Consider the following 12299-nt stretch of genomic DNA (forward strand, 5'->3'; position numbering starts at 1 on the left):
AAGATCAAATTGAAAAAGCACTGGTGAGAATAAAACGTTCAGACGCCAGCTCTTGAGACTAGGACTAGTCCAAGCTGGTGTCCCATATGTGATTCATACAAGTTGTTACTTACACTTGTTCTCAGTGCCGTCCATCTCTATCATCATCTTGTCCAATTTCTCCTGTTCTACCACACTGACCTCCTGCAACACAGCACATCTTAGAGAGACTGATGAGATATCTTTCTCTCTTTCTCTCAGTTACAAATATGCCCAAACAAACACACTGCAACACAGGACATAACACACACACATACACACGCTCTCCACCGTACTCACCGACTGGATGAGGGCAGGACCGATGGTGTCATTGATGTGACCAACAGCCTTGAGCACACCTAGGAGAAGGAGGGATGTAGCGAAGGATGAGAAGAAACAGGATGAAGAAGAGGTGGTGGAGGAGGAGGAGGATACAGAGACAGGACATAAGAATTAAGAAAAGGACACAGAAAAGTAGTTCATTCTGCACCTCACTCAGTGAACGATCATGCACAAACACACATACACATACATACACACACATTCCTCAGCCCTCACCTTTGCCCTTGTAGCGGCTCTTGTCTCCGTCTCTCAGCTCCAGGGCTTCATAGATGCCAGTAGACGCTCCGCTAGGCACAGCTGCCCTGAAGACACCTGGAAGGAGGAGGGAGAGATTTGAGGGAATGGAGGGGTGAGGGAACGAGGGAAGAGAGGGGGAGAGAGGGGAAGACAGATGGGGGAGGGAATGGAAGGGTTGAGAAAATGAGGGAATGGAGGGGTGAAGGATAGAGGGGAAAGGAAAATACCCATTAACCAGTTGATAATGGAATATCTCAAATAATCACACCATGTAGTGGTGATGAAAAATACCAGTCTCTCACCTTTGTCAGTGTGCAGGTCCACTTCCACTGTGGGGTTCCCCCTGGAGTCCAGGATCTCCCTGGCAACAATGATCACTATCGACATCCTGTGGGGAACACACACACACACACACACACACACACATACACACACACAGACAGAGGCAAATATAATACAGACACAATTCATTCTCACATCTAACAGGCACGCATACAAATATACATATGTATACACACACACACACACACACACACACACACACGTAGACACACACCTTTCATCCTCTCTTCTAGCACATACAGTACAGGCACCAACCCTCCTTCTAACACAGCCATGTTCTCACACAGCCATGTTCTAACACAGCCATGTTCAAACACAGCCTTGTTCTAACACAGTCATGTTCTAACACAGTCATGTTCTAACACAGCAGGGGGATTTCTGCATTATCAAAACAAGCTTTAGAAGACGGGGGAGAAAGATGAGAGGAGCAAGGGAACGCTGGTAGAGATCCTAAAATGATTAAATCCCCCTTTGGCCAGAAATGATTAAGATTCTGAGATGGGGTAAGTGATGTTCACAGAGTGAGAGATAAAAACACAGGCAGACTTCTACTCTCTCTCTCTCTCTCTCTCTCTCTCTCTCTCGCTCTCTCTCTCTCTCTCTCTCTCTCTCTCTCTCTCTCTCTCTCTCTCTCTCTCTCTCTCACACACACACACACACACACACACACACACACACACACACACACACACACACACACACACACACACACACACACACACACACACACACACACACAGCAAACTGGCACAAACTGACGCATAGTCAGGAAGTAAATGCTGTGAAGCAGATGTACTCTAAGCACATACAGCGACACACACCACACCGCAATTGACAGGCCAACCATCAAACACATTCAACCCCGAACCATGGACTAGTAGGACACACACACAATGCGCTGTCATTCCTTGACACATACACACCGTCAGTGAGTTTAGACACATAAGCTGATGCAATGGTACCTGTGCTGTGCTGTGCAGTCAAGGACTAATCAGAGGATTTGAGCTGGCTGAGGGATGAAATGATGAGAGAAGAGAGCAGAGAGACAGAGGAGAGGAGACTGAGAAAGATAAGAGGAAGGAAGGAAGGAATAGATGTATATTGTTTTCCATTACCTGCAGTGTGTGTGAAGCCTGGTAGGGAAAGTGGGAAAATGTGAGCAAATGAGAGAGAAGGAGAGTGAGAGAGGGGCACAGGGAGGAGGTAGAAAAGGGGAGGCGGTGAGAACGTGCGACAGACGGGGGAGGGGGAACGCGCAAGTTATTGGAAGATGCAGAGGAAAGGGGAGGGAGCGAGACTGGGGACAGAAAGAGGAGAGGAGCGAAGGATTCAGCATAGCAGCAGTAGGCACCGAAAAAGAGGGGTTGTGTGTGTTCTGTGTTTGGCTTGAGCCCAGAGAAATGTCACAAAATAGAATAGGAGAGAATACAACATGGAATACAAAACACAATCTCCCACAACCCCCCTGTCCCATCCCATGATGACACAGTCAACACACTGCGCCACAGCAACAGAGCTACAGCCCTAGGCACAGACGCTCAGTATGTTGGCAAACAAGACAATTACACATTCATTTATGCATACATTTGCTGGAACAATATTTCCGCAGATGTCATAAGTACTAGTCAGTAGTGATGTAAGCCCTGATAAGCTCACAAACACAGAGCACAGGAAGAAACAGACGGCAGGGTTGGCAGGAGTGTATGCTGGGACATACTGTGGGATGCATGGGCTTAGCTTGCTGTGTGTATCTGCTAGCTAGAACATACTGGAGGATACATTCACTTAGTTAGCATTAGCATTCATCTTCTAAGACATACTGCTGGCTGCAGAAATCTGTTAGTATGGCTATCAGCTTTGTATAGATACTATGTGGATAGGCCTTGTATAGACTGTTGTGACCAAACTGTAGGTTGTATTTGGCTTAGCCTTAGCATGCACAGTATAGGAGGGGAGACATTGAACTCCCTGTAGTCCAGGTTAGATGGCCACATGGAATAGATACAGTGCCTTGCAAAAGTATTCATACCCCTTGGATTTCTTCACATTTTATTGTGCTACAAAGTCAACTGGATTTTATTGTAAAAAGAAATGTCAACAATCTGCACAAAATACTCTGTAATGTCAAAATGGAAGAATAATACAAATTTAAAAAAATTATAAATTAAATATTTTAGTTGTTGCGTAAGTATTCAGCTCCCTGAGTCAATATATGTTAGAAACACATTTGGCATTGATTACACCTGTGAGCCTTCTTGGGTAAGTCTTGGGCTTACACACCTGGATTGTCCAATATCGAATTTCATAATTCTTCAAGCTTTGTCAAGATGTTAGGGGTCATGGCTAGACAGCAAATTTCAAGTCTTGCCATACATTTTCAAGCAGATTTCAGTCAAAACGTTGACTTCGCCACTCAAAACATTCACTGTCTTATTGGTAAGCAACTCCCGTGTAGATTTGACCTTGTGTTGAAGGTTATTGTCCTGCTGAAAGGTGAATTCCTCTCCCAGTGTCTGTTGGAAAGCAGACTGAACCAGGTTTTCCTTTTGCCTGTGATTAGCTCCATCCTGTTTCTTTTTATCCTGAAAAACTCCAAAGTATTTGCAGATGTAAAGCATACCCATACCTTGATGCAGCCACCACCATGCATGAAAATAAGGAGGCAGTTACTCAGTGAAGTGTTATGTTGGATTTTCCCCAAACATAAGACTTTGCATTTAGGCCAAAAAGTGTATTACTTTAGTGCCTTGTTGCATACAAGATGGGTGTTTTGGAATATTTTTATTCTGTATATTTATTATTATTCTTTTCACTTAAAGTCATTATTGTGGAGTCACTACAATGTTGTTGATCCATCCTCAGTTTTCTCCCATCACATCCATTGAACCCTGTGACTGCTTTAAAATCACCAATGGCCTCATGGTAACATCCGAGAGCAGTTTAATTCCTGTCCTGCACCTCAGTTCAGAAGGATGTCTATCCTGATGTGTCTGGGTGGTTTAATACATAATCCACAGCCTAATTATTAACTTGACCATGCTTAAGGAGATATTCAATGTCTGATTTGTTATTGTTATCCATCAACCAATCACTACCCTTATTTGAGGCTTTCAAAAAGATCACTGGTCTCTGTAGTTAAATCTGTGCTTGTTATTCAATATTTGACTGAGGGACCTTACAGATATTTTATGCACGGGGGACAGAAGAAGGGTTAGTCATAAAAAAAATGTTGACCCCTACTATTTCCCACAGTGTGAGTCCATGTAACTTATGTGATTTATTAAGCAACATTGTACTCCTGAACTAATTTAGGCATAAACAAATAGGCTGAATACTTATGCAATGGACATATTTTAGTTATCACACTTTTATTAATCTTTAAAAAAATGTTTGAATTTTTCTTCCACTTTGACATTACAGAGTAAATTGACAAAACAAAAAATACAATTAAATCAATCAATTCTAATTCCACTTTGTAACAATAAAATGTGAAGCAATCCAAAAGGTCTGAATAATTTTGCAAGGCACTGTATGTGAATGAAGGCGGGTAATAGAGGGCCAGTAACTAGTGATGGGTAGCACTTAACAGAATACAGACATGGAGAGATGAAAGATAGAGAACAAACAATAAATCACACAAGGCAGCTATAAAATACAGAGGGAACCTCAGCAATGAAGGTGACAATTATGGAAGAGAGGAGGGGAGAGATATCCAGAGGGAATGTGCCACAGGAATGGGCAGAGGGCAGGGAGGATTTTGATTGGCTTCTTCTCTGGTGTGTTCCAGCTGGATGTCATATGACCATCTGCAGCTATTCTGACACTAGATAGTCAGAGCACGAGTTTACACACACGAGAGAGTGAGTGTGTAGGGATGTGAATGTGTTTATTTGTGAGGGAGTATGTATGAAGGGATGGACTGTGCCATAGGACACACTATTTACTGTGGCATTTATAATATTAACAAAGTGTTGGGATGGAAAGGCATGCTGAATATTGAACAGATTCAACAGCGAAAATAAAATACAACCAAGTAACATTTTTCACATGCACCAGGGTTGGGATCAATTCCATTTCAATTGTGCCAAATCAGGAAGTAAACTGAAATTCCAATTCTCATGGGTTTACAACAACAAAAATGTGTATTGGAATGTCAGTTTACTTCCTACATGGAAATGGGATTTTCAGACAAGAGACTGTATAAAGACAGAAAAACACCAGCAAACTCCATTTCTCCTGTACCACCTTTAGTTATGTCAGTCCTTGTCAGGTCAAAACCTGTTCTAAAAACATAACCTATCCACTCACTATTCCATGACAAACCACAACACAGTGTGCAATTATCTAACAATGTTTAATGTTTGTTTTCATTAATTAGTTTAATTAGTCAACAGTATACAATTAAATTCACAGACACACTAGTGTCTACACAAACATATATGGACTGTACAGCACATGTGTAGTATGTAGTGTGGCAATGTATATATATTTATATAGTGAGGTGGGCAATTAACGCATGTAAAGTTGGAGGGTGGCTCTATATACAACTTGAGTGTGTGTAATCGTGTGTGTCCGCACATGTGTATGTGAACGGTAACAGCAGAGAGGTTGAACCATAATTGCAGGTATTGAGTGTATTGGGTTCTGATGTGTGTGTGTGTTAAATGTATAGTTTATATATAGACAGTCCCATCATATCAAATATCTTCACGGTCAGTCGTGACCTTCTCCTCCCTTCTTCGTTCACAGCATCAGGCAGATCCCCTCAGTATCCTCTCCTCCATCCTTCTGCTCACATTTCACCCTTGACCCCTGGCAGGAGAAAACACATGACATCATCAGTGGGTGATGTGGATCTCAACTGTCATAGTGGCTTCTTATCTCCTCTCCCACACTGATCTGAAAACATTGGCTATGTCAAAAGCAATATGGAGGATTCTTAATGGGACTGAGGTTTTGTCTGTCCACTTGTTTAATGTCAGAGCAGATGGACGAGTGGTGTAACATAAACCACTGTAGACTATTGAGATCAATCAATAAAATGTATTAATAAAGCCCCTTTTTACAAAGTGCTATATAGAAACCCAGCCTAAAACCCCAAACAGCAAGATATACCCATTGACCACAGACAGGCTAACAACTGGGACAGGCCCAGTTCCAGACTGATCTCATCTGTTCCCTGGACCTTATTGACTCACCTAGTGGATTTGAAAGGACTGGATCGGGATTGGCGTAAACAAAGACCCTATATCAGGGTTGATACCTATCCACTACTTTCAGATCAACAAAGGGTACAATAATTGATTTGGGACTGTGCAGTGCTGTCCACAGTACACACACTTTTACAAAACACACACAGACATACAGGTCATGCTCCTCCTACCTCTCACCAGTCGTAACGGGGGCGAGTTGCAGGTGGGAGGTGTCTGGGAGACTCATGGCGAGGGGCGGGCGGAGACGAGGAGCTGGGTGGGGCTGCGAGGGCCAGCTGTTGCCCACCTGCCCTCCTGTCCCGGCCGTAATCTATCCCCCGTGCATTTGGGGGAGGGTACCTTCCGGCTGTGCTCCTCCACTCCTCATCGAAGGCAGCAGCCTCACCTGAGAGACAGGGGAGAGGGGGGTTGGGGTCAGAAACCTGGCCAGATGTAACTCTAAACAGGCAAGTCTAGCAATGGAAACAAACCCTTGCAAATACAGCCATTTAGCATCCATATGCTTTTTTACCCAAGACAAATGGTTTATTATTACTTGGGGGTTAGAAACGTGACTCTGGAGAACCGTAGTGAGTAGCACATGTAGCTCCGTGACTTACTCTCCTCCAGGTTTATGTAGTCCTGCCGTTCTTCGCGGTCGCCGGTGTGCCGGTTTCGGGAGCGCTCCATCACGTGACCGCGGTCCCAGATGTGGTGGCCAATAGCCAGGCGCTCCAAGCCACTCTCGCTGTCACGCATCGATTGGCGCGTCTCACGAATCTGAGGGCAGGAGGTAGTGTTCAGCAGGGAGCTGGTAGTAGAGGCCAGTATCTCTGGAGGATTGGCGTTGTAAACCCCTACTGAACAAATGTACATGCAATCACAGCAGTAAATGTAATTTGGCCTGCTCTCTTACCCCTCCAGGTGCAGTCCTCAGTTCGCTGGTCTGCTGGTAGACTTTAGGGGCTCCCATGTCTGAGGAGGAGTAGGAGATGACTGTGGAGGAAGAGAACGTCTGACAGTTTGGCGAACCAGACATTCTGTCCTAAAGGGAAAGAAGATAACACATCTTGTCCAGCTGGATTATGTTTAAGTTTCATCCACTGAACTCATGTTGGGTCTTTGCTTTAGACAGAGTTGTTGCTGGATTATGTTTAAGTTTCAACCACTGAACTCATGTTGGGTCTTTGCTTTAGACAGAGTTGTTGCTGGGTTACAAAACGTTAACTCTAAAATGATTTTTTTCTGGACACAGAATCTCCATTGACGGTGTTTTATAGCCCAGGAACATGCCTGATCTGGATCTGGGAAAGCAGGTGAGGGAATACCAGGAATCTCTGAAAATACTCACCATGTTCTCCATCATTCCTCCCATCATTCCAAACATGTCCATGAAGCCTCCCCCCTGGGGAAGGAACACATTAGGAAGTCAGTTATCCGATTTTGAAATTGAGAATTCGTTTTGAACATATTGGAACGGTGCATTCTGGGCTCTAAAAGGCAGCGATAACATCTTAACACGCAGGAACAAGGACTCACCATTCCCATCATTCCAAACGGCTGCAGGGCCCCAGCCTGAAAAGCAGTAGGAGGTTATTTAACAGCAGACAACAAATATGCAGTAACAATGCAGTGTGGCATGAAGTACTATAAAATTAGACAACACTACATATAATCAAAGGTGAAACAGCTATGGTGTGTTGTGCTGTATACCTACCAGGGTTGGGTCTATTCCATTTTAATTACAGTCAATTAAAAAAGTTATCCTAAGTCCAAATCAAATTCCAATGTTTACCCATTGAAGATAATTTGAATTGTAGTGTCCTTCCTAAATTTGAAATGGAATTCAACCCAACATCACACACACTTACTAGAGATACTCAGAGTATTGACACTCTCGCTCACACACACCTGAAGGTGGGGTGCACGGGGAGGCTGAATCTGAGGGCTGAGGGGGAAAGGTTCGTAGCCAAACGACCCAAACAGACTCCTCATCTGTTGCCTCTGGGCTGCGAATGGATCCCTTCAAAACAGAAACAATTTATCTCACTGAGGATACAGACCATGAAAAAACACACAGCAGTGAATAAGGAAAGGGATTGCTGACATAATGATGAAAACTCAGGTGAGAAATCCACCTGTTTCCAGGTGTACTCTTGACCATGGTTACTCATCATGGAATGAGAATATAAGGGGTAAACACATTTTCATGTAAAAAATAATAAGCTAGACATAACCATGATCCATCCCAGCCGTGATATAGTTAACTATGTGGTGTATGTAGTTACCTAATATATTCTGGCTGCCTGCCTACACATGGTGTCAGGAGATTAGGCCTTTAAATCTCAGAACAAACGACAACGACTGGGTTGATTCATTCAAATGAGAATAAAAGCAAAACATGCAGTTTGCTTGGATAAAAGGCAATACGATACTCACATCATGTAAGGGTTGTCATCCACGTCATTTAAATATCGAAACATGGTGTTTTGGTTAGCTAATTAAGCTAGCTGGGGCTAGCTAAAAACGTAGTTTCTTCGGGCCTCAGTACAAAAAATTATGTAAGAGGACAGTAAATGTACGACCTCTCATTCAAATATTTCGACACTTCTAGAACAGCGTACCGACGGACAATAGTGAGAAATGTACAGCAGTATTGTTAGCAAGTTAGCTATCCTTGCTAGACACCTAGCATCCGTGTTAGGAAACTAGCCTGAAAACTAGCTTACAAACCAACGTTGGAAAGGAGCCCCTTAAAGCAGACTTATTTGCCGATAGAAAGTCGTAGATTGCTCATGCCTAAGTACAACTTAATACATTGGCTAGGGTTTTCCTAGCAAGATAGCTAGCTATTTTTCCACTGTTGATTGCACATGAAAACGGAAGTCAAGCTGACAAAGGAAGCCAAAACGTCAGGAATCCAAAGGAAGAAAGATGTTGTCTCTACAATTTTCCAACAACCTGACACCTACAAACGCCTCTCTTTTGTGCAAAACATGCACCTATCCGTTCAGAAGACGTGGTGCTAAATGTCACCGAATAAAAAACAAATGACCCTGCAAAACGCCTGTAGCCCGCAAGCTAGAATTAAGCGAAATGTCAATAAAAAAAGGGGGAGGCAACATCCGGAAATGACGCAGGCTCGTCGTCACTGAGGATAGAATGCAAAAAGCCCAACATACCCTTGCTAATGTGTAATATCTGTCAACCAATGTCACTTCTTTGATATCTATTTACATGTATTTTTTTTTAAATGTATTTAAAAAAATTGAATGTCAGTAAAAGAGCTGGTGACAGGGTGACATAAGTTATATAGAGCTTAAAATCATCATCAACTATCTTTTTTTCTAAAGCATAGTCTTGTTATGACTGTAAAAACAGAACATTTTAAAACAAGACTCAGAAACAACTTTAGGAATCAAAATATTGCAAGTAACGGAAATGTGAGAACACTGCTCTCTACAGGCCTTGCTTTTGAGGATTAAACTGCTGTTGCATGCATGTACAGTGGGGCAAAAAAGTATTTAGTCAGCCACCAATTGTGCAAGTTCTCCCACTTAAAAAGATGATAGAGGCCTGTAATTTTCATCATAGGTACACTTCAACTATTACAGACAAAATTAGATTTAAAAAATCCAGAAAATCACATTTTAGGATTTTTAATGAATTTATTTGCAAATTATGGTGGAAAATAAGTATTTGGTCAATAACAAAAGTTTATCTCAATACTTTGTTATATACCCTTTGTTGGCAATGACAGAGGTCAAACGTTTTCTGTAAGTTTTCACAAGGTTTTCACACACCGTTGGTGGTATTTTGGCCCATTCCTCCATGCAGATCTCCTCTAGTGCAGTGATGTTTTGGGGCTGTTGCTGGGCAACACGGACTTTCAACCCCCTCCAAAGATTTTCTATGGGGTTGAGATCTGGAGACTGACTAGGCCACTCCAGGACCTTGAAATGCTTCTTACGAAGCCACTCCTTCGTTGCCCGGGCGATGTGTTTGGGATCATTGTCATGCTGAAAGACCCAGCCACGTTTCATCTTCAATGCCCTTGCTGATGGAAGGAGGTTTTCACTCAAAATCTCATGATACATGGCCCCATTCATTCTTTCCTTTACACGGATCAGTCATCCTGGTCCCTTTGCAGAAAAACAGCCCCAAAGCATGATGTTTCCACCCCCATGCTTCACAGTAGGTATGGTGTTCTTTGGATGCAACTCAGCATTCTTTGTCCTCCAAAGTTTTTACCAAAAAGTTATATTTTGGGTTCATCTGACCATATGACATTCTCCCAATCTTCTTCTGGATCATCCAAATGCTCTCTAGCAAACTTCAGACGGGCCTGGACATGTACTGGCTTAAGCAGGGGGACACGTCTGGCACTGCAGGATTTGAGTCCCTGGCGGCGTAGTGTGTTACTGATGGTAGGCTTTGTTACTTTGGTCCCAGCTCTCTGCAGGTCATTCACTAGGTCCCCCCGTGTGGTTCTGGGATTTTTGCTCACCGTTCTTGTGACATTTTGACCCCACGGGGTGGGATCTTGCGTGGAGCCCCAGATCAAGGGAGATTATCAGTGGTCTTGTATGTCTTCAATTTCCTAATAATTGCTCCCACAGTTGATTTCTTCAAACCAAGCTGCTTACCTATTGCAGATTCAGTCTTCCCAGCCTGGTGCAGGTCTACAATTTTGTTTCTGGTGTCCTTTGACAGCTCTTTGGTCTTGGCCATAGTGGAGTTTGGAGTGTGACTGTTTGAGGTTGTGGACAGGTGTCTTCTATACTGATAACAAGTTCAAACAGGTGCCATTAATACAGGTAACGAGTGGAGGACAGAGGAGCCTCTTAAAGAAGAAGTTTACAGGTCTGTGAGATCCAGAAATCTTGCTTGTTTGTAGGTGACCAAATACTTATTTTCCACCATAATTTGCAAATAAATTCATAAAAAATCCTACAATGTGATTTTCTGGATTTTTTTCTTCTAATTTTGTCTGTCATAGTTGAAGTGTACCTATGATGAAAATTACAGGCCTCTATCATCTTTTTAAGTGGGAGAACATGCACAATTGGTGGCTGACTAAATACTTTTTTGCCCCACTGTATGCTCAAAAGTTGTGCCAACTGTCAAATGTGTTTTTGAAGTGAAGTTTTAATGTCACATGCACAAGTATAGTGAAATGCCTTCTTGCATGTTCCAAACCCAACAATACAGTAATTCAAAGTAGCACTAAAGATAACACAAGCTAGAACAAAAACGCATGAGAAATAAAAAATAAGAACACAAGGTAATACACTATATACAGGGTCAGTTCCAATACCATATTTACAATGTGCAGGGTTACTTGAGTGATAGAGGTAGACACAGTGCATTCGGAAAGTATTCAGACCCCTTGACTTTTTCCACATTTTGGGACGTTACAGCCTTATTCTAAAATGGATTAAATATATATATATATATATATATACATTTTCACAAAACACACCATAATAACAAAGCAAAAACAGGTTAAGACATTTTTGCAAATTTATTATAAAATAAAACACTGAAATATCACATTTACGTAAGTATTCAGACCCTTTACTCAGTACTATGTTGAAGCACCTTTGGCAGCGATTAGAGCCATCCAGGACGTCTACACCAGGCGGTGTCAGAGGAAGGACCTAAAAATTGTCAAAGACCCCGGCCACCCCAGTCATAGACTGTTCTCTCTACTACAGCATGGCAAGCGGTACCGGAGTGCCAAGTCTAGTACAAAACGTTTTCTCAAAAGTTTTTACCCCCAAGCCATAAGACTCCTGAACAGGTAATCAAATGGCTACCCGGACTATTTGCATTGTGTACCCCCCCCCCCCCCCCCCCCCCCCCCCCACACACACACACCAACCCCTCTGCTGCTACTCTCTGTTATCATATATATATATGCATAGTCATTTTAACTATACATTCATGTACATACTACCCCAATTGGGCCGACCAACCAGTGCTCCCTCACATTGGCTAACCGGGCTATCTGCATTGTGTCCCACCACCCACCAACCCCTCTTTTACGCTACTGCTACTCTCTGTTCACAATATATGCATAGTCACTTTAACCATATCTACATGTACATACTACCTCAATCAGCCCGACTAACTGGTGTCTGTATGTAGCCTCGCTACTGTATGTAG

General features: G+C 42.8%; 2 protein-coding genes across 3 annotated transcripts in view; both read right to left on the minus strand.

Moving 5' to 3' along the window:
* Nucleotides 1-2131, minus strand: part of LOC109900570 (gamma-enolase-like) — an 11970-nt gene extending 9839 nt beyond the window's left edge. The window contains exons 1-5 of the mRNA XM_031787184.1: nt 2055-2131; nt 900-985; nt 577-672; nt 319-377; nt 114-183 (exon numbers count right to left, since the gene is read on the minus strand). Of these exons, the coding sequence (XP_031643044.1) occupies nt 114-183; nt 319-377; nt 577-672; nt 900-984 (310 nt within the window). The 5' untranslated portion in view covers nt 985; nt 2055-2131. The remainder of the gene's footprint in view (nt 1-113; nt 184-318; nt 378-576; nt 673-899; nt 986-2054) is intronic.
* Nucleotides 2132-5274: 3143 nt separating this feature from the next.
* Nucleotides 5275-9292, minus strand: LOC109906333 (myeloid leukemia factor 2). Of its 2 annotated transcripts, none has more exons than XM_020503997.2 (8): nt 8571-9292; nt 8043-8154; nt 7671-7706; nt 7483-7536; nt 7048-7176; nt 6752-6911; nt 6323-6537; nt 5275-5751 (listed from the first exon to the last, which is right to left on the minus strand). In XM_020503997.2, exons 1-7 carry the CDS (start codon nt 8612-8614, stop codon nt 6326-6328), a joined length of 747 nt encoding a protein of 248 aa, XP_020359586.1. In that variant the 5' UTR covers nt 8615-9292; the 3' UTR covers nt 5275-5751; nt 6323-6325. The 2 variants fall into 2 exon arrangements, with proteins under 2 accessions (XP_020359586.1, XP_020359577.1); XM_020503988.2 differs by having other exon boundaries at nt 6330-6537; nt 8571-9260.
* Nucleotides 9293-12299: the final 3007 nt, after the last annotated feature.

This window comes from Oncorhynchus kisutch, linkage group LG13 (assembly GCF_002021735.2).
Source record: "Oncorhynchus kisutch isolate 150728-3 linkage group LG13, Okis_V2, whole genome shotgun sequence".
Taxonomy (NCBI): domain Eukaryota; kingdom Metazoa; phylum Chordata; class Actinopteri; order Salmoniformes; family Salmonidae; genus Oncorhynchus; species Oncorhynchus kisutch.

Excerpts from the sequence above, each read along its gene's own strand:
- LOC109906333 (XM_020503988.2), bottom strand. The coding sequence starts at position 8,614 with ATGTTTCGATATTTAAATGACGTGGATGACAACCCTTACATGAT. Across the intron at positions 8,155-8,570 it reads GATGACAACCCTTACATGAT|GGATCCATTCGCAGCCCAGA; the intron begins GTGAGTATCGTA and ends TCTGTTTTGAAG. Across the intron at positions 7,537-7,670 it reads CGTTTGGAATGATGGGAATG|GGGGGAGGCTTCATGGACAT; the intron begins GTGAGTCCTTGT and ends TTCCTTCCCCAG.